At 38.7% G+C, this 21,761-nt stretch overlaps 1 protein-coding gene across 6 annotated transcripts in view; it reads left to right on the forward strand.

Annotated features, from left to right (window-relative positions):
* LOC128885783 (ecdysone-induced protein 78C) overlaps window positions 1–21,761 on the forward strand; it is a 157,229-nt gene that overhangs the window by 110,297 nt on the left and 25,171 nt on the right. For all 6 annotated transcript variants that reach the window (XM_054140073.1, XM_054140072.1, XM_054140068.1 and 3 more), the window contains one exon: window positions 19,282–19,406. In XM_054140073.1, coding sequence (XP_053996048.1) covers window positions 19,282–19,406 — 125 coding nt within the window. The remainder of the gene's footprint in view (window positions 1–19,281; window positions 19,407–21,761) is intronic.

A 21,761-nucleotide genomic window follows, 5' to 3' on the forward strand; every position in this document is an offset into this window, starting at 1 on the left:
CAAATTTGTTATGCAGCATTTCCTTTGCTCCTCGAGTTCTTTAAATCGTCCGATCTTTAATGTTGTGCGATTGATCCAAATTTCATTTATTAAACGACGTCTTCCTTGTTGAGTATAATATTTATTTAATATTTCAATGGCGTAGCTAAATTGCTGGGATCTCTAGGCAAGAAATTATTTTGAATCTCTCGTTTGTATTTGACATACGGAATCGTAAATTCATTTACAATTATCAGCCTCGGGCTATTTCCAGTGCAAGATCTGAAGCCGTGAAAGCTTCAAGGATTTCGTCGTAATACGGATTCAATAGTATTCAGCAACATCGAAGTCACGTACGGACGCAATTGTTTTCTTAAAATTCCTTAACAGGAGGTTTGATTAAAAAGAATTCTATTTCTGAATGTAATGTTTATTATTCGTTCTACATTTTGATTATCTTTAAGGTCTTCCGCGGGAATAATTTATAGAAATTCATTTATTGAATGTTTCTTCAAGAATAAATTAAAATTACTTTGTTCGTTAATATAGAATTTAAACCATTGTGGCGAAGAAAACCAAAATTCGTCCTCAGAAATCATTTATAAAAATTCGTTTGTTGAACGTTTCTTCAAGAATAAATTAAAATTACTTTGTTCGATAATATAATATTTAAAATTATTCCTCAGAAATAATTTATAAAAATTCATTTGTTGAACATTTCTTCAAGAATAAACTAAAATTAATTTGTTCGTTAATATAGAATTTAAACCACTGTGGCGAGGAAAAGCCACTTTAAGCCATTTGTTAAACATGAATGAAAATGTATTCGATAAAATGAAGAGGAACTCCATCGATAAACGATAAACTGAATACGATATAATTAGCAAATGACGTAAACCATTGAAATACATCCGTTTATACACCAAATGTGATAGTTCTTTTGTTCAGATTCAACAATAGCATTTCCATACTTCAGTTAGATATCCGATACGAAGCTCGTTGTGGTTGATCGACGAAAAATCTATTCCATCCGGTTGATTAATCGGGCTCCGGTTAAAATGGTTTTCAAGTCGAAACAATAAACGCGACGTTCGAAACAACGCTCGTATTTTCGACGTACTAAATGAAATTGCGCTCCGTCAAACTCGTTAAGTCCCTATTCAAACGGTGCTCTGTTTCTTAACGATTTCTTGCCACGTGGAATTATATAACCCCTGAAAAAAGAAACTCCGCTCGTGAATGTATAATTCTCTGTTCGTTTCTAGAACACGATCCGCGCGTACTAATTAACCGCGTTTCTAAAACCTCCGAAACCATCACTTACCCGTATCGGATTTTTCGATTCATTTACTGTTGTCGACGTTGGCAGCAGAATAAATACACTAAGTCGCGAAACCATTAGCACTGGCAGAGAGCAACAGGGATATTAAATATGAAGGAAATAATACGAGATTCTGATATGCTTTTTATTGAAAAAATTTTACGTATGGACTATGGCCTCGTAAAACATTGGAAAAAACAATAATAAGGATATTTAGGTTGTACATTATTCCTATCTTGATATCTTCGATTTTTTTTTTAAATTTTATAATATATACTTCCTGTTGAATGTACTTACAAATAATTCGCATCTATTTTGTAAAGTTTGTAAGAATGATCATAACAACTTTTTGTACGTTAATTTTGTTTTAATCGCAACATTTGTAAGTCTTGAAGATAATTCTAAGCCAAAGAGTCAAAACACAAATAAATAATAGATTCCTTGAAATTGCACAATTTTGAACGAGATACAGGGATTATTGGAAAAAAGGAATCCCAAGGTATGACAGAAACAATGTATGCGATACGATGAGAAGTGAAGCGGAAGCGTTGTTTCAAATTACCCAATGAGTTAAAGTGTCGGACGGAGGGAAAAAGAACGAAGTAATGGAACGAAATAAGCGCGATGAGGAGCGTCCGTGTGAATATAAAAAGCAGAAGCATAAAAAGGTAGGAGGTGAGCTCGACAGAAGGAAACGGAGGTAAGAAGATACGGAGAAACAAAAAAGGGGGTAGCCGCCACGACGCCGACGTAAAGTAACCAAACAAACAGAAAAAGGTAAGGAAAAGTCAAGACGCGGAAATAAGAGAATGAAGAGGCAGATAGAAAAAGAGACAAACAGCCTCGTGCGAAAGCCACTAAGCTTAACGACATACAAACAGGTCCGTTTCTATAGTTAAACGCGTGCAAAGGGACAAAGGAGTGCGCGTTCCAACCGTGAAACCGTATTTCTTCCGTTTTTGTTTATCATTAATTTCTTCGAGTAATCTTCGAGCTAACTAAAAATTAATTGGAGGTACAAATAGAAAAATGGTGCATCAGAAATACGATTGTATTTCTTAACCCTTTGCACTCCAAGCAATTTAGACTAACTATTTATACCGAACTTTCCTTAACTTTGCAACGACCCTGGTATATTTCACACCGTTTAGTTTCTCAAAAACCGTGTTTAAAAATTACAGACTAACAAAACAATTAACAACCACGACGAATATTCGAGTTCTAAGCGTTAAGGCTCCAATAAAGGGAAACAAAGAATGTTAACAAGTTTTTCCAGTACTCCGTGTGGACCCAAGGTCCTCACTTATTTACGGATCGAAAAACTAAATTCCGTCCTGTACACCCTTTAATAAAAAGTTTCACCGCTTGAACGTCTCCATACATTACAAGGGGGTGTATTCGCGCGTTTCTGTAGCGTCGAGGCTCCTGTACAGGTAACGACGCTGGCGTCGGGACGTTGAATAAAATGCACGCGATAATTGGAACATTTACACGGAATACTTTTGCTCGCGATAACAATGGAAAAGGGTCGCTCGAGCACGGTTCCAGGTCGGTACGTCGCGAAATAGAATTTCATTTTCATCGTTCTTGAAAGGGTGATAGCTCAAAACGGCCCCTCGTTAACGCGGCTTCGTTAACCGTAAAGCGATTGTTACTCCTCGTTAGTAACCTGATGCGCCGTTTTGCCAATGATTTGTAAACACGTGAGAGCTGAAAGGGATCCTGAAAAGAATCAAGAAGCAACGCACGCTTTATCGAGATTCCTCTATAAAACGTGCCCGAAAATCGAAGCAAAGTGTGGAGATAGACTGCAAAGTGGCGTTCAAAATCAATTAAAAGTGTAGTGCGTTTCTTTTGCTCTTCGAGTTCGTTAGATTGTGCGAATAATTACGAGGATGCTGAACAGTTTATCTACGGAAATTGTAAAATTTATGTTGCCTTCAAAATTTTATATTTTATTTTTTATTATGTAATGTATATTATTAAAATATATAGTCTCTCGTTTGCTCTCTTCTGACTTCTTTCTTTCTAAATATAGTACTTATTTAAAATATTTGTAGCCTTGGCTTCGCGTCGTTTATAAATTAATTTTTAACCTTCAGAATTAAATCCCAAAGCTCAACAAATCTATGATTTCAAAAATAAAAAACCATTTTATTGCACATCATCTGTGTAGCATCCTTTTGTACCTCATTTCAAGTCCAATCCTATTCAAAATAAGCTACTAAAATTCCATCACTTCTCGTACACGAAATATAGATTAAGCATTCTTCTTCTTCTATGATCCACTTAAAAATTTCCTTTGATAGCGAAAGTTTCCTAAAATTTTCTCGACAAATTGTGCATCGTCTTAGAATTCTCCACGGACGTGTATCACCCGCCAAAGTGCAATCTCCCGAAGCTTGTCTAGTCGCATTACCTTCGCACCAACTTCAAAGACCTTTGAAGACCGGAAGCGCACTTGTACATGCAGCATTCCAGTTTCAGTTACTACATACTTTATCTATGTCACCCATTTACGTCACGAATAACAATATTTTCTTTCATAAATAAACTGTAAATGTAAAGCATCCTTCGTCTTGTCATTTTCTAGAAGGCATTGTTTGAAACAAAATTGTTGAATTTCAAGATTTCATCAACGCTGGGCTCCAGACTTTTTTTCGTTACTGGATTGTAATATTATATGTACAGTATTATATGTAACAGGAAGGAACTCGTGCTTATTGTTTGTGGACCAAATTCCTTACCACGAGTCTCGCTCAAGGCTTAACTTTCTATTGACGAATATATACGGTCTTCGCAGTGAAAGGGTTAAGGAAGTATCCAAACACTCGTCGAAGACGTTGATAATTCTTTCAAGGACAGAACACTGTGCACCGAACACAATGAAACCGCAAAACAAACAGGATTTCTTCGACCGAAGAATCAAACGCGAAAAAAAAGAAGAAAACTCTTTACAACCATCTCGAGAGAGAAAAACGTGCTCGTTCGCGAGAGAAGAGAAAAGAACCGACACGTCGGAGGTGAAGAGAATCGAGGCACGAAAACGATCGTCCATTGGATCGCGTTTCCAAGCGTGAACACGCGAAAAGGCCGCGGCAATTCATTCGTTACGCCGCGAGGAGCCATTGTGTGGCCCGTGAGAAGCCTCCTCGTAAACAGATGGATCCCTTCAGGAAAAGGTATCGTCCACCTCCCTGTAGCGAAGAAATTTTCCAAAACATCTCGGTTAGACCTAGTTTGGGTTTGATTACGTCTGAATTTGATCTGTAATAGCTCTGGACACTGTCCAGCAATTTTTCTTTCTGTTCCTTTTTAACCGATTTCGAAAAGGAGAAGTACTCAGACAGTATTTCTGTGTAGATAGTATACACATTAATTGTATGCAATATTAACCCACAACCTTCTCCAAAAAAAAATACATCAAACCCTCTCAGACAGTATTTCCACGTGGACAGTATCCATGTATAGATTAACAGCATTCATTATTTCTGTCCCCACCAAAAACCAACGCGTTGTTGCATTTTATTCAGTATGTTGAATTTCATAATTTCACCAAATTTGGAACTTAGAATTAAATAGAAATTAATTCATACTTTTCACTGCACTTTGTCAGATTTTTAAGCAATTATATCTAGAGCTGTCGAGTATTCATATAAATTAACTACAAATTATTGCATACTTTTTAGTGTACTTTTAATGCTTCCCGAAATCGCTTATATCTTATTTTCCAAAAATTATTTTATGCTGTAACATTTTCAACTGATAAAATGGCTCCAGACACTACTCAAATTATGCAAAAATTTGCAACGTTAAGCAAAAAGTAGATTGTCAACTTTTGAATAGGCATTACACTACAAAATAAAAAATGTTATTTTATCCCCTTCGCTATAATGCACAATGCCGTAGGAAGACTGCCTACAAGCAGACGCTTTTCTCCAGAAAAACGGAATCACCGAGCCTGCAGGGACGTGGAAATTTTCCAGAACACCTGACTCGCGGGTACTCTATCTTTACTGCCAGTGGTCCAATCAAGTTGGACCGTTCCTCGCGTGTGGTAGTAAAATCCTTAAGTGCTGGGAAACGCGTTGAATAAGTTTCGAAGGCTTGCATACGCGTCTATGCGGTCCAGGAGGGGCGAAAGGGCACGTAAAACGAGACCCTTTACGCATACAGGTGTCCTCCACACCCTCGACATTTTATTTGACTTCCACCTGCAACTCGCAAGGGGAGTTCGACAGCTGAGACACTTTATAGTGTCTGGAGCTTAGCAGGAATAAATATACCCGAATTTGATCTGTGTATGTCAAATGAAATTTCTAATGTTTTATATATTTGGAGTGTCGTTAGATTTAGAAATAGAATCTCAGCCTACTTCTCGCCTCTTTGCACACATTATTTTCTTTAATATTTACCTTTCATGTACAGTAGGTGTAGAAAGTATTAGTACAATTTCTTTTTTATAAACAATGATATTCTACATATTCTTGGAAATTTCTACATAGAATAGACACAGTACAAACAAATATTAGTTATTTATATTAAAAAAGAAGTTAATATACGACAATTTCACACAAAAGCTTTTTGCGAAATTGTGTAATACCACTGGCTTTGAAAGACCTTTGAAATAGGAAACAAATAAATGGAGAATTAGTTCTCTTTGAGGCTGAAGAGACGACATCGAGCTTCTGTGAAACTTCGGCGTGTCTCTGTAGGCGCCGCGCCCGCTGAAATATCGAGCAGCTTTCACTTCTTACGTAACTGCGCCATGAGAACACTATGATGCAGCACATCTAATAATTGTACGACGTGTGGCATCTGAATTATTAAAAATAAAACGAGAGTAAGTAGAGATCTCAAGTTAAATTTCACAAAAATGGGTCTGCTCAGAGATTTGTAACTAGTATGGTAGATTTTACGAAGGTTTACATTTTGTATTCGACGATTCTTAATAGGAATAAAACAAATTCATAATTGTTTGGTGCTATCTTGTCGAGTGTTTCATAAAGACTTTTTAATGATATGCAATTTTAATACTTGCTGTTTAGTGATTGACTGCGATTTTATTCTATATCAAGTGCATGTTTAAGAAAGTAACATTTTTTTATGGCATATCCTAATATTCTAATTTAAAGATAAATTGACGATCTGCTTTGTAATAATACTAATAATACTAATAATCCTCTTTAGTATATACACATGTAAAGAAAGTACAAATCTAAATCAAATCATTTTCTTAATTTACATTAAAATAGTTTTAACGAATTAAAACATCAGAGTTCCGACTAGACAATCAAACTTATTTATCTCAGGTCCAATCCAGACCCAATCAGACCAATCCAGACCAGTTTTTGAGAGAAATGATTTTCAACATGTTTCTGAGTGCTATTCGTCTGACACGTCTGTCTATTACTAGTTATTTCTACTTAAGTCGACGGTTCAACACATTGGAGAGATAATATTACAATGGAGAGATGATACTAATATTATAGTATCTGTTTGATAAACGGAACGATCGAAGAGATAATCACTCGATAACTAGTAGCACTGCGAACCATTACCTACATTGTATGCCTACGACCCAATCTTCGAACAACTGATGGACTGGCGATTAAACGTGTCACTTGCGTCACGACAGTGACTCGTTACGGTGATTCTCACTCACGACATCATATCTTGATTGAGGCGTCAAGGTGTGAGCAGTGTCCCTTTCGAAGTTTGTTTTGACATTTCGCCAGCACTGCAGGTAGCTTCATTAGGATGATTGAGGGCATACAGATATCGGGACACGTCCTACGGTCGTCACCCATTTAATCCTTCCGATCCCAGACTGTGAATCCTAAACAGTAATTGTGATTACAAAGACCATGTCCGTGGAATGTCGTCGGCACGGACTGCACCTATATAAACAAACCGCTTGTACGCGTTCGCATCATCTGAATTTAGAGAACCATGTTCGCGTAACGAAAAATTAATAGCGGTCAGCTTCAATTTGCTTAATTAACTTCTCTCTAGATATAAGAATGTTAACTCCGTCAGACCTGACTTTTTTTAAAGAGAAAAGAAATGATTTTTTAATAGATACATATACACTACTTGGATGTGAATAACAAAAACTGAGTCTAAATAGGATTTATTTTACTCTGCACATTTTATAATAAAAACTTTCCTTTTTTTAATACATTGCATATAGCTTCTTCTACGTTCAAATTTCTTATAAATGCCTAAAAATTCACAGTAGAGATTTAATACATTTTATTTAAAAAAAAAAACAATTGTCCACAATAATTTCTGCAAACGATTAAACTTAAAATAAATTAGCCAAATGATGCTTACTACTCTGTCGACAAAAACGACTGTCGTAAGGATTGTCTATTAAGTTGCTAATATATTCTACACATCTAGGTTAATTATTTCTAGATTGAATCCAATAGATCACGTTAGATCATACTCCTTCGACAATAGTCCTGTATTATCTTCTAACAAACCTACCAGTTCTCCTTATTACAACATAAATACCTGACAAGCAGCAATAGTAGAGAAATCCAACAAGATACAAAGGAGGATACACGACCTCGCAGTAGTAAAAGACGAGCAAACACTGAGACTACTGAGCAATTACTGATGGAATAATGAAAATAGAATACGATGGACAATGTAAAACGCGCGTCTGTGTTTGTGTAGAGAGGAGAATAAAACGCTGGGATATGATTAATTTAGAGGATTCCAGACCACGTCTCTATGGTTGGTGCACTGACGGTCAGCTTCGCCCGGTCACTTTGGGTTTCTCGTTTTAATGCATATTCGATGTCAGCCAGACACACGGTGCTTCGTATAAGGGAATAGGTGTTGCACCAGGGGTCGCACACATCGATTCCTCCGCGTGCTCGAGCAATTCGCTCGCTTGTTTACCCAGGCCGGAAACTGCTGTATTCTTGCGAGCAACAGCTGCTTCCTGACGCGAAAGATCGCTTTCGACGACGAGCAGAATTCCTAGGTTTTCTTGACACTCCTTTACGAGACGGATTACTATCGGGTTTTCCAGGAAGTTCGTGCCAATTTTGAAGGAAAATTCAAAGACATTTGAATTTTGATAAATATTTCTTGAATTGCACAGGTACCATTTTGTTCCACAACCTTCCCACCATTTAAGGGTACACATGTTATTTATTTTCAACTATTTTGAAAGACACATTTGAATTTTGCTAAATATCTATTGAATTACATTTTAAGGGTGTACATATTATTTGTTTTCAACCATTGTGAAAGACACATTTGAATTTTGCTAAATATTGATGAATTTATTGAATTGCACAGGTACCATTTTGTTCCTTAACATTCCCACCTTTTAAAGGGATGATATACATATTATTTACCACCTGTATCTTTGACCTGTACCACCTACCAAAAAACGGCATGGACTTTCCAGACAAACTAATAGTAAACTTTATTCTCAATTAATTTAAACACACTCTTTTTGTCTTTTTAAAATAATGCTTTTGCTCCGATATTTAATGACAACTATTCATGAGATTAAGGTTAAATATATAAACAAATTGATATTTCCTTTCCCTGTAATTTTAACACCCTGATCGCCATGTCACCCATACATGGGCGACAGTGCTTTCCACTGAAAAACTAAAAAAATGAATTCTGAAAATCAAGGATCAAAGGGAATGAATTTATAATATTTAAGTGAAATTCATGAATTTTTATGAAGTTACAAAAATAAATACGACGATAAATGTTTGATTATGCAGTCTCCGTTTAAATAATATTTCAGTTTAACAGAATCTTTCAAGAATATTTATCTGGCAGTCAACGTGTCAAAGATATACGTTTAACAGGTGTTCATTATTTTCGTTAATTGTAATGTCAAACGTTTCCTCGTTATTCCGATAGAAAGATCAATGAAATTCGCTCCAGGTATTCCATCCACGTAACGATCGACACGTAATACGTAATCGTATAATGTAGAACTAGTTTAGACGGCAGCTTGTGAAAGTGCGATCATATCGACGTTTAGAATCGAACGCATTAAAGTTACGTTTCTGTATCTAATTCGCTGCAATATTATGTAATAAATTCGTACGTAACCAGGCGTTAATCCGCAGCCAGGAAATCCTGCCTGCGTTTCGTCTATCCCTAGCTCCACCCAACGTCGATCATGTCACGTAATTTACTATACTTCGTATGCTCAAGGCAACGAAAAATGTTTTCAAGTAGGTTATAGTTCTTGAAAAGAAGAAAATAGAGTTAGTACTTTACAATTAGATTTATAACTATCATACAGTCAGGCCAATAAGTATTCGCATCTACGTTTATTGAAGAGCTCTGTTTAAATTAAATAATAGGTTTAATATTTTCAAATAAATGCTGCATTATGCACACGTACCCAAATAGACTTTACCACGTTTATATACTTCAATAAAAGATTTATTTGGAAACATTAAACCTGTCATTTAATTTAGACAAATTTCGTTAATAGACTGTGGTGGCGATTCGCTGTTAATAACAATTCTTTAAAAAAGTCTTGTTTTCTTCCGCGTGTACGATAACAGCCCGTGAAATTATAAGAAATATTGAAACGTAGACAAATTTTCGTCGTTCGAGTAAACAACTCTATTGCTCCGAGTGAATCAGAAGGAGCGCCCTGTGCTCGACATATTTATCTTGACGAGAAATTTGCAATGCCTGAAGAGACTCGTCCTCGAGTATCGCGCGATGCAGCGTCGCGTTATCGAGGGATCTAAGCGATTCTCATCGTCGATCGTTCAAGGGAAATATTATTTTCCCCGACACATACGCTCGGGTAAACAGCGCGTCGAAGTTTTCCTTCCGCGGGAATATGATACATAAATTTCGCGAGAGTGCTTGCATATATTCAAGAGCGCTTTGAACGGCCGAGTTCGAAAGCTCGCTCGTAGCAAAGTAAGCTTCGGCCCCCGCTTCCATCTTTCCTCCGCTACTCTCGTTCGGGTTTCCCTCTTGTTTCGTTCACGATCTCCGGTTTGTGTCTTCGAAGTAGGTCGTAATGGCACGACTACCGCGCCCGGGACTCCTTTTTGGACCAACGAGTTCGTACGCTAGTTTCGGTATACTTTCCCCGGTACACGTATCTACAAGTTTCCATCCTCCCCTATTTGCGTCTCGCATTATTATCGTGCACCCGGAGATTCCTTTTGCGTAACACGCTTCGATCCTTATCCTCCAGGCTTCGGTGGAGTCGAATACAATCGCGTCTCAATTGGTCTTTAGGTTACATCAAAAAGTTTTTTTGGTGCGACCATCGAAAAAATATATTTTAGGAATTTTTGTCGAGATCTATAAAATAAGAAACAGTTCCAATGGTTTTTCTATTAATACTGTTATTCAAGAGGAGCGTAAAAGTATTTTTGTATGAACTTTATGAAACTTGTTTATTAATTTATATTAACATTGTCTTTATGACTGTCAAGATATTTTGGAAACGGTTTGTCTGATACAAAATATTGGAACAGTTTATTAAATTATATGGGGGTGGCTATCGCGTGGAGCAAAATAAATATATGCATATGTTTGTTAAACCTCCCCCCACTATTTCATTTATAACCGAATAATGTTTCTAAAAACATTTCTTTTATAACTTTATCTCCTCGTGAGATATTTAATTATCCGGATTTAAAAGAAACACTCTATAGATCCTTTCTTAGTTCTTCTATTACGCATTAGAGTATCAAAAGAAGATGATCAATAAACGAATATTTCACGAGCCACTCCAACTTTCTCAATAAGATATACGATTCACCGGACACGTTTCACCGTCATGCGATGAACATTAATAAAGTGTATTAATAATCTTGAGCACGGGAAGTCAAGCAAGTTCGACGGTTTCGTGGAAGAAGTATGACTGGGCAGAATTAGCAGAGAGAATTCAGACTGTAATTATGGAAGAAGCGAGCGCGTCGATAAAAGTTAACGAAGCCTGAAACGTCAACATCTGTTGGCCATTCGATCGATTTATAATACGTACAGGTGGAAGATAAATTTGTCTTCCTTGATTCTCCTGTTTCCTGTCTACGAATAATCTACAGTTATCGCTGGCGAATTTCGACGAGTTAATAGCGACCGTGCGAGACAAGTGATCGGCGAACAATTAACGTCTACTCCGTGATTATTTATTGGTCGACGAACGACACGTTTCTCCTCGGGGAATTGCGAGACGAGTGCCCTGGACAGGTGAATCGCAAAGAGACTACCACGATCTTAGTCCTCGTTTGCACGGTTTTTACCGCGAAGAGAAGTCAGTCGGAGTAACGGAGTCTTTCGTTCTCGGTTTTCCAACTGTTGACTCGGAAAACAGCTACGACTGGCTAGCCTGCAAAGAAAGACACAGTTTACATTAATTAACGGGTCCCGTACCTCCAGCTGACGGAGAAACTAGTGATTTTTAGCAATTTTTTAGATTTGTGTAAGGAATAGATATAATTTTTTATTTAAAACTACGTATCTATGCATTTTGGATAATGCAGAGAAAAAGTACTTCGTTCGTTCTAGATTACCAAAATAAAAATATTTTATTTGCTGATAGTAAATTAAATAAGTAAAATATTCCGGATTATAGCACGAACATTTTCAGTGTTTTTCAAATAAAATATTATTGGAAATATTACCTTAAAAATTTTGTATAAGAAATAAAATATATTATTTTTTAAAATACATGCATGATCCTAAATAAAATATTTATTTATTATTTACTATTTAAAATACGTATTTTACCCAGCTCTGATTGATGACGACTCAAACTACGAGTCGAAACATCGAATACTTAAAAGCATGCTTGTTTAAAGATTGAACGACAGTTTTGATTTATGCTGCGAAACCGATGACCACGTGCTAGTCTTAATCTTCTTCAACGATAACTATATTGTAGCTCCTTCATTGCTTCGTCCGTTACTTCAGTACGACAAGAATCCATCGTCCTAATTTGAAGATAATTCTAACTATTGAGTTCAAACGCCGAGTTAAAGGATACTTGTGTTAAGAGTGAACGAGAATTCTCATTTATCCTTCAGCACCTATGACCAGCTACTGGACTTACCTTCTCTAACCACGCGACTATATTGCAGTTTACTCATTATTCGATCCGTTACTTCCATCTGACAGAAATCATACTCCTCTCACTATTGAATCTTCACGACAACCTAAGCCTCCTTCTCGATCCACGAATAACATTACATATTACTTCATTGAAGCGTTAACAATTTGTTTCTGAAGAAATATGGCGTCTAGATTTAACCTGATGGAAATCAACGCCTCGTGATAGCAGAACTAAATCTTGATCAGTCCTTGATAACCCTAATCTTGTCACCCAAATTTTCCTTCTGTTTTTATGAACCCTCTATGAGTCCGTGTAACTTTCAAATTAATAATTTTAAGATTGACAACACCATCAACCTTAAATGTCAAAGTAAACGCCTTGAGTGTTGTCTGCAGAAAAAAAATCATCTCCTAGAGGGTTAACCTAATTTTTATATTGCATTTTCTCCGTCGACTGATTTATTTCAGGTTGGAAAGCGCCATGTGTTGTTGCTACTTTAACTGCCACCGATAAATTATCCGTAGAAGCTGCGATAGCTATTTTCCATGCTTGTACGCGAAATGTATTCAGCGATACTGGCCTGGATAATTAGGGGTGTCCCTATAAACGATTCAACAATGCGTGAGGGGCGCGTTCGCACGCCGATATATCGTAATTTACTGCTCCCATGGACGGTCTGTAATTTCGCGAGACGAAGGCGGAAGCGTGCAACGTAATGACGTACACGGCGATCGTTCGTCGCCGTGCCGAAGTTTTTCGGTGCATCTTCATGGGAATTCGTTAAGGCCGTACCATATTAACGATGCCTTAAACGGTCATGCACGAATAAATTTGCTCGCGTTCCAAACTTTTTTTTGCTCGCGTGCTCGTTTCCGACTTCAACCGGCAGATCCTCGACGGGGGGAACGCGTATCATTTAAATACACATCAACGATGATGAATTTCGTATAAATTATATTAGTAGAACAGCTTGCATGTATAATAAAGAGGAATGCAAAATTTTCCAGTCCGAAGACTGTATTCGGAATTAAACGATGATGTATTTCTAAGCATTTTATTTATAGGATGTTTCGCTGAGTATTATTATTTAGAACGTAGCATACGTTTACAGATTTGGGTAATGTATTGTTTCATACGTAGTCGAATTTTATTTTCTATTACGTGATCACTTTTTTGAGAAGGGTGTATTTACTTCAAAATCAACAGTCTTCGACTTGATGCTCGAAACGGACGAATTTCATTTAGGATACCTGGTTATATTAGGATATAGTTTATTATAGAAAAGTTAAAGCACACACTAAGATTAATAATACAATATATAGAAAGAAATGACGCGACGCGAAGCGCACATGGCAAGATCATACATAAAACAAAACACAACGCATCGAAAAAGAACGATGCCAACATGTTGTAGCGTTGAGAGATCCCATTACCAACATAGTTAAAGTTGACCTTCGATTGTAACCCTTTCAAATTAAAACAACGATTCTTCGAATAAATACAAGATACGTTCAACCGTTACCATGTAAAAGTATTTTTTAACGATCATCGCCATTCATTTTCTCTTTAAAATTCCTCTTTAAAAATATACCACGTGTAAAGCTCATACAAAAATATTTTTACACTCCTTCCGAATGGTATGAATGGTAGAAAAAACATCGGAATCGTCCTTTATTTTAAACACTTCCAAAAAAATTTCTAATGTACGGTCAATTTTTCGATGATCGCCTTAACCGCGTTCTATGGAAACGTACTGTATATTATATTCGGCGAGCTTTCCGCTGGAAACGGCTCGGTGATTCGCTTTATCTTATCCCGCGTGGTTTTCACTGGGAACCGAATGAAATATACCCGAGTGTTTCGTGCTCACGTACACCGTGTCCATCAATTCGAAGTGCTCCCGCGAGGAGAAAGTTCGCTTCGGTCGAGCGGAATTTATAAGCAGAAATAGAAACTGTGGCTCTGTTCCGCGGAATATCAACCGACGCGAACCAAAGTGAAATGTTAACCACTGTATGATTACGAATAGAATATACGGGCGGACTCTAAAAGATTTATGGCCGCGGCGCGAACCCGGCGGGCAATCGTCGCGCGTGAAAGTGCGCCGCGACGCCAAACGAAGCCGAGGAAACTGCGCGACGATTTGCATTTCGATGGGAAGCTGGATGGAGAACGCGAGGGACAAGGTACGCGGGGTAAAACTGCGCAGGATTGATTGTACTTCGACAGAAACGGATTCGTCGACGAAGGTTGGTCCTGTGTGGAGGGACAAAATGGATAGGACACCCCTAAATTTCTCATCTTTCTCGAAGCCTGTAGGAATTCTTTTTTTCTTTAACTACTGTAGAGAATAGAGATGATTCATCTCCTGGCTAGTGGCCTAGGTCGGCTTTAATCCATTTAATGAAAGGTAGAGCTGGGTCACGTGGAATTATAAATTTGTATGAGGGTTGAAATTAATATAAAGTATTATTAGATTGAATGTAATTATTACTCGGATATATACTGATTCCAATTAACCCAATAATATTCTATATTAATTTCGGTCTGTATATAAACAATTCCATTTACTTTAATAACGTTTAATGTCAATTGATATCAGTTACATCAAAACGATCGTAATTGTCTATGTACAGATTAATGTAGGACGATCTTAATTTAGATGGAATTATTTAAACATAGGTTGAAATTAATGCAGAATATTCATATGTTAAACGGAGATATTTGTAGAGGTATAATGACATCGGTTTAAACTAATTCAAAAATATCACAAGGTTTCACAGAAACCGTTTATCCGTATAAATAGACAAGCATACATCCATATTAATTTTGTTTTCAAGCTTCCTAATTAATTTTGGTTACATAGCTTATTGAAGCACTAATTCGATAACAGAAATCTGTGAAGAAATCTCCGTAAACCTAGCGTTATACAATCTAGTCGGCCCCCTGCGAAACGACACGATCCTCCAGTTGGCTCTCGCCCCATCCAATCGGCGGAGTCGCTGCGAAAATAAATCTAGCAGCAAACAGGAACGAAGATACATAAAAATCGCTGGAGACTTCGTGATAAATCCACGGTCTGAGGGGAAGGAGCGAGCACAGACGCAGCCCGAAGCGAGGAATTCAGTTCGTCGGAGTACACACGGTTTACTGCCGAGTTTCTTGTCGGGGTATAGAAACGACGCGGAAATCTTGAACGATCCTGGAAACGTCGCGCGGTGGCTCGAAGCTGGGAAAAACCAGAAAAGAAGCAGCCACTTCCCCGCTTATTCTTATCGTGCGAACGCGTTTCCGGCGCTGGCACGGCTGGAAAAGGAAAGAGAGAAAAAGATCGGTTCGCGAAGAAGGGACGTAACGGGGTAGCTGGACGTCCGCAGCACGTCTTCGTCGCTGTCTTCGGCGCGGAGTACCGTTCGTCCCGAGTATGTTACCGGGAGTCGTAAAATCACATCGACGAAGTTGCGGTCGTAAGATCTGGACTCGCTTCGAGACGCTGCAATCAACCGCACTTCTTCGTCTCCTCGTCTTCGAGCTGAAGTTATTAACCCAAGAATTGAATGTCCTGAGCTACTGGATTTATTGAAATTTAATATTCCAAGATGGCTGTTTAGAAACGATAATACTTTCTATTTTTCTGAAAAGAAGAGGTTTTAGGTAGAAGAGAAATTAGGTTGTCCCAAAAGTTTCTTCCGAGACTTGCACTCAGTTATTTTGCGTGGCAGTGTTTATAAAAATAGACAACCTAATTTATTAGATGTTAATATTGTATAACAGTAACGGAGCAAAATGAATCGTACGCAATTTAATAATGTAACATTAGACATGAAATATTGTGTACGTATTACTTACTAATGAAATGGAAGAAACTTTTGGGACAACCTAATAGATCGGCGTAACTAATTTCAGATGCCATGAAGTAAACAGTGAAGTAAATACTGTGAAACATAATTATCAAAGGTTTGAAGATTCATTGAAATCTGTTTAGGTTTTAAAATTTGGATATTCATTTTTTGGCCCAGTGTCTAATATTTATACAAGGGCGCCTCACTGTGCGTTCCTAACTATATTTCGAGATCTAATTTGATCCCAAACCTTTGCGAAAGCATTCTTCACACGATTAAGAAGATTTCTAAGAAAAAAAAAGTCGATTTTTAAGACCTGCTAGAGGACTCCCCGCTTAAGAACGGAGCACCAAAATGGCTGTAACTTGAGAAAGGACAAATACATATTACGCATTTTCCATTGTCCCCCAAATATGATAATAAACCACCGAAGAGAGTTAGCCGTGATACACCCTATAAAATCGCATCGTCAACGTAGTCCGAAGATGGGACCCCGTTTCCAGACACTGCAATCAACCGCACTCTGTCTTCCTCGTCGTGTTCTCTTTTCCTCTCCGGCTGGTCTATCCTTCCCATGGTCGCTGGTACACCTTCTTCGTCTCGTCTCATTTCCACGCGTCACCGTTTTCTCCGTCTAACCCGCGCCACACGTAACGACGTCTTCTGGCAGGGGTTTCACGAGAGTCCAACGGTATATATAATGTTGCAGACTACTCCTATACGGTTCCCTCAGCTCTCCCTTTGCGGGCGGCCCCGTTTCACCTTTTTCCTCTTCCTTTTTCTTTCCGTCCCTCGTACCTACCGCCACTGCTCCTGCCGATGCTGCTCTTCGCTTCGCAGCCATCTTCCTCCCGCTTTCTTCCCTGGCCGTGGTTCCGTAACGGTGACGCGAGCCTTTCCGTTACACGAACCACCGTGTGCTAACGCTGTTCCAGCCTTTTCCCTTCCTCGGCTGCTCCGTGTTCTCGTACGTTGTTGCATTATGGATGCAACGGGTTGCCCGCGGACGAATGAAAGAAGCCGCCACGACCGAACGTGTCCCTCGCCACCCAAGGGAACCGCGCCACCTTTCCCCTCGGCTTTCCGCGATACTCCCCGTTCCTTCGAACCTCTTAAGGTCCGTTTTCACGTGACTCGCTGTCACGACTCCCGAGCTCGTGACATTGGTCACGATCTCGCCGTGACAACGTTGATGGGCGGACCGCGTCACAGGGTTTATCAGCGAGCGCAACTGACGCGACTTTGGCGGGTAGGATTAGGACAGGCTTAGGATAGGATCATTCGTGTAGGAAGTAAGGGAATTAATTATTATTTATCTATGTAGAAAGTATTGGGTTGTCTGGAAAGTCAATGTTGATTTTTGGTAGGTGGTTCGGGTCTGAATATATCGGAATGGCTGAAAACGAGTAACATGTATGCATCCCTTAAAAGGTGGGAAGTTTATGGAACAAAATGGTGCCTATGGAATTGAATAATTATTTATCAAAATTCAAATGTGTCTTTCAAAATAGTGAAAAATAATAACATGTATACCCTTCAAATGTAATTCGATAAATATTTATCATAATTCAAAATGTGTCTTTCAAAATAGTGAAAAATAATATCATGTATACTCTGATAAATGTATACTCTTCAATCAATTTGAACGAAATTCTTAAACTTCAATCAAGCTATAAAAATAAATACAACAATAAATGTTTGACTATGTAGGTTCTAATAGTCTGGAAGCAAACCTTAATCACAGTAGAAATTTTCAAGAATACTATATCAAGAATAGTCCGGCAGTGAACGTGTTAAAGGACGTCGTCTTTCACGTCCACCTATAATCATATGTACCTATAATATATGTATTTAAAATTGCAAAATCGGATATATTGGTTGCATTTGCCTTTGCAGTGCCATATTGGAAAATGCTTTACATGTAATATAAATAATATAATAACATATTTATTTAGAAAATAATGGAGTACCAAAACGATTTACATAGAAAAACTGTGGTAGATCGTTTCGTAATTCTACGATTCAATTAAAACATCGTGACTTCGCATCACGTGAAAAGGGTCCTTTACCGTTGTCCTGCGCCGTCCTCTCTATTTGGATACTCCTCGCGACCAATCTTTTTCTCGATCCTCTTTCTTGCTGCTTCGTCTACACGTGACCGTTTTCATCGGCGGTGCCGTTACCTCCGCGCACGCCATTGGGTGTTTTTTGGTTGTTAGAGGGAAGGAAGGCCTCGTTGAGCTGTGATCTCATCCGCCACTGTTAGATTAGAGGGAAAGATCGCGTGTGGACCAGGCGGTGGTCTGTAGAATCTATGGGTGCCTTCGTAGAACACGGTGTACGTTTTAAGAACGATTAGTGCGAGGGAAAAATAATTTTTTTCCATGAAAAGAGTGTAACAAGGAATCCTGCTGTGCCTCGGCAATATTTACTTTTGTCATTTTTCGAAATTTTACGCTTGTAATTTACGATGATTTATCTATCACGAGCGACAGAAATACAATTTCTCTTATGAATAATTGCTACGGGCAATCGAAATAAATTCTTCTCATCAAGTAATTATTATAAACGACTGCACCAGACGTTCTCTGCTCGATAACTATTACGAAAGCTCGAAGAAAAATGCTCTCATCGATAACTATTACGAGCGACAGATATTGAATTTCCCTCGTCGCTAATGGTTATCGGCAACGAAAACACTTCATAATCTTTAATATATCTTACATTACTTTAATCACTCTTTCATCTCTTTATAATTATTATTTCTCAGCAAAACGTTCAAAAATCGATATTCTTTCAATCATGTGTACTTTTCTGTTTTAATATTATCTGTCTCGATCATCTATCTCGATGATCTTTTGCACAGAAATTTTTTGAATAACTGTTAACTTCGGTCCTCGAAAGGAAGAAGTGTTTTCGTTCCGGGATCGCTATGTTAAGAGTTTCCATGTGGGTATGTTGCTCGAGTGAAGAGGCTGGGAGTGTTTCAGCGCAACGTTTACCCAGTTCTACGGATGTCGATCACGTTACGTAACGTAGCTGCCTGTTTTGTTTTCCAGAACAACACTACGCGGCCGCCGATTCGAACAGTTCGACGCCCGCGAAGAGTTTCGTGGCCTGTAGAGTTTGCGGTGACAAAGCGAGCGGTTATCATTACGGCGTAACCAGCTGCGAGGGTTGCAAAGTGAGTATGGAATTTAAAAATGTTCCTTCAACGTCCCAAAAAATCCATAAAGAATCCTCTGATATTCTCCAAGTAGATCCTCTCTGATCCAAATATGAAATCCTTTTTACAATATCGAAAGAATTTTAAACGACGTTCATTCGTTTTTTTTTTTTACCCCAACGTTTGGGTCAAAAACTTGAATATTATGTCAAAAATTTCGTTCCACTCGAAGCACCGTGCGCTGTAAACTGTCGTTCTTATTGAAAACCCCATTGCATATTTACTCATGAAGACTAATGAACAGATTCACATTTCCAAATTAACAAGCTCGAAGCTACGTCATTTTGAAAACGAAGACTTATCGCTGGACGAGCATGAAGCGTATTAAATTTTGAATCTTTATTACGCCTGGGCCGTGGAGAAGTTTCGTACGAGTCTGTGAAATGCTGTTGACTTTTCTCCTGATGCCACGGAGTTAGGAAACTGATTATAGAAACTTAACCACGAAACACGGGAGTAGATACATACGTGCTGTCTGCGTCGAAGTTCGGAGGATACTTTAACGGAACTTTCTATACCGGGAAACATAATTATATACCGTAAAGTTTTCTTTATCTCGAAATGTTCTCCGAACAAGATCCCCTTCGATGCATCACTTCCGGCGAGAAAGTTGCGCCGCTGTTATAAGTACAATTTTTCTTTCTCATCGAGTCTGTGCATTGCTGACATCTACTACTTTCGATCGCTCTCTCGTTTCTACTCGTTCCCTCCAGTTTCTCCTCTTTGTCCCTCTCTTTTCTCTTCTGCACACCCTCGGCCCACTTTAAAGTAAAATACCTGGGTCGTTATGAAAACACTGAAACATTTTGACTGGCGTGTCACCTGGGTTCCGTGCAAGAAATACCCTTCCAAAGCCGTACTTATCTAAGCTTTAGCCAAGTAGAACTCTCGAAGGATAGTAAACGGGTTAAACAAGACTGACATAGCCGACCTCTCCATTTTTATATTTCATCGAGGCAAGTATTTGGTGTTCTAACTCTAGTCTCGAACAGCTGTAAGGATTTTTCCTTTCGGTTCCTCTCTTTCTGGTCAAGTCTATCGCCAGTGAAGTCTATCGCAATGTTGGCAGTAGGATCTCTCTATGCTACAATATGTTGCTCCATTGTTCCTTTTTGCGATGCGTTGCGTTTTTGTCCTTTTCTTTCTATGTATTATCAGTATGTACTTCAACTTTTCCATAACAAACTCTATATTAAACGAAAGATGCCTAAACTTTGTCACGCCATTATCAATTCTACAGTGAATATTCCGAATAATTTGACCAGAAAGTTCACCGTGGAGCTCATGCACCTCCCTCCGTCCGGATCGCGTTATGAGACTACCGCAACATCTGAATTCCACGTTATACGAGTTCCTCGTTAGGCGTGGTTCAGGTTTATTCGCAAATACGTCCTATCCAATTCCCACCGGCATCGGTTCGAATCAAAACGAGCTCCGTCGGACGTCCACCGACGAATCTGTCCGTAGAACCGAAAGGAAGCGTGGAAGGAGGAAACTGCGGCAAGAGGAAAAACGCGGCGATTCGGCGAAATCGTTCGTCCGTTCGGTATTTCCCCGCGGAGCGTCGCGTCTCCCGGTGAGGAACTGCACTCCTGGGGCCGAGGGCCCCGCGATGTGTACGTGCCTTAATCTTCGCGCGGAGATGCGCATCCGCCCGGTTCTCCGCGCCTGAGATTGAAACACGGAAGCCCTAAGGCCACAGTTAACGGTGAATTGGTACATTCTCGCGCTCCCACCGACACGTCCTCGCGTCGCAGCAGCGGTTTGCGCGTGTTCGACCACGAACACACGCGCACCGCACCTTTCCGATATGGCGAAATTAATTTCCCGGATGGGAAATGAATTCACGTTCGTTGCCCCGTCGTCTCTTCGTGTCTTTTTGTCGCGGGTTCATGGGCGATCTCTACGCACGTGACGAGGTTCGATGCTGCACAGACGAATGTTATTGTTAGATGAGTGGATGTTTATGCATTTACAGTCGGAGAGCCACTGACGATTTTACTCGCGTCATTTTTAAATGAAAATTACCTTTTTATGATTGAACATCAGTTACAAATAGTATGGGTGCATATCTGAAAAATGTCACACTGACGTAACGCTTGATAATAAACATGTTAGAATAATATGATTGAAAATCAGTTACAAATAGTATGAGTGCATATTTGAAAAATGTCACACTGACGTAACGCTTGATAATAAACATGTTAGAATAATATGATTGAAAATCAGTTACAAATAGTATGGGTGCATATTTGAAAAATGACACACTGACGTAACGCTTGATAATAAACATGTTAGAATAATATGATTGAA

Source organism: Hylaeus anthracinus, unplaced genomic scaffold, assembly GCF_026225885.1.
Source record: "Hylaeus anthracinus isolate JK02 unplaced genomic scaffold, UHH_iyHylAnth1.0_haploid 11981, whole genome shotgun sequence".
Taxonomy (NCBI): Eukaryota; Metazoa; Arthropoda; class Insecta; order Hymenoptera; family Colletidae; genus Hylaeus; species Hylaeus anthracinus.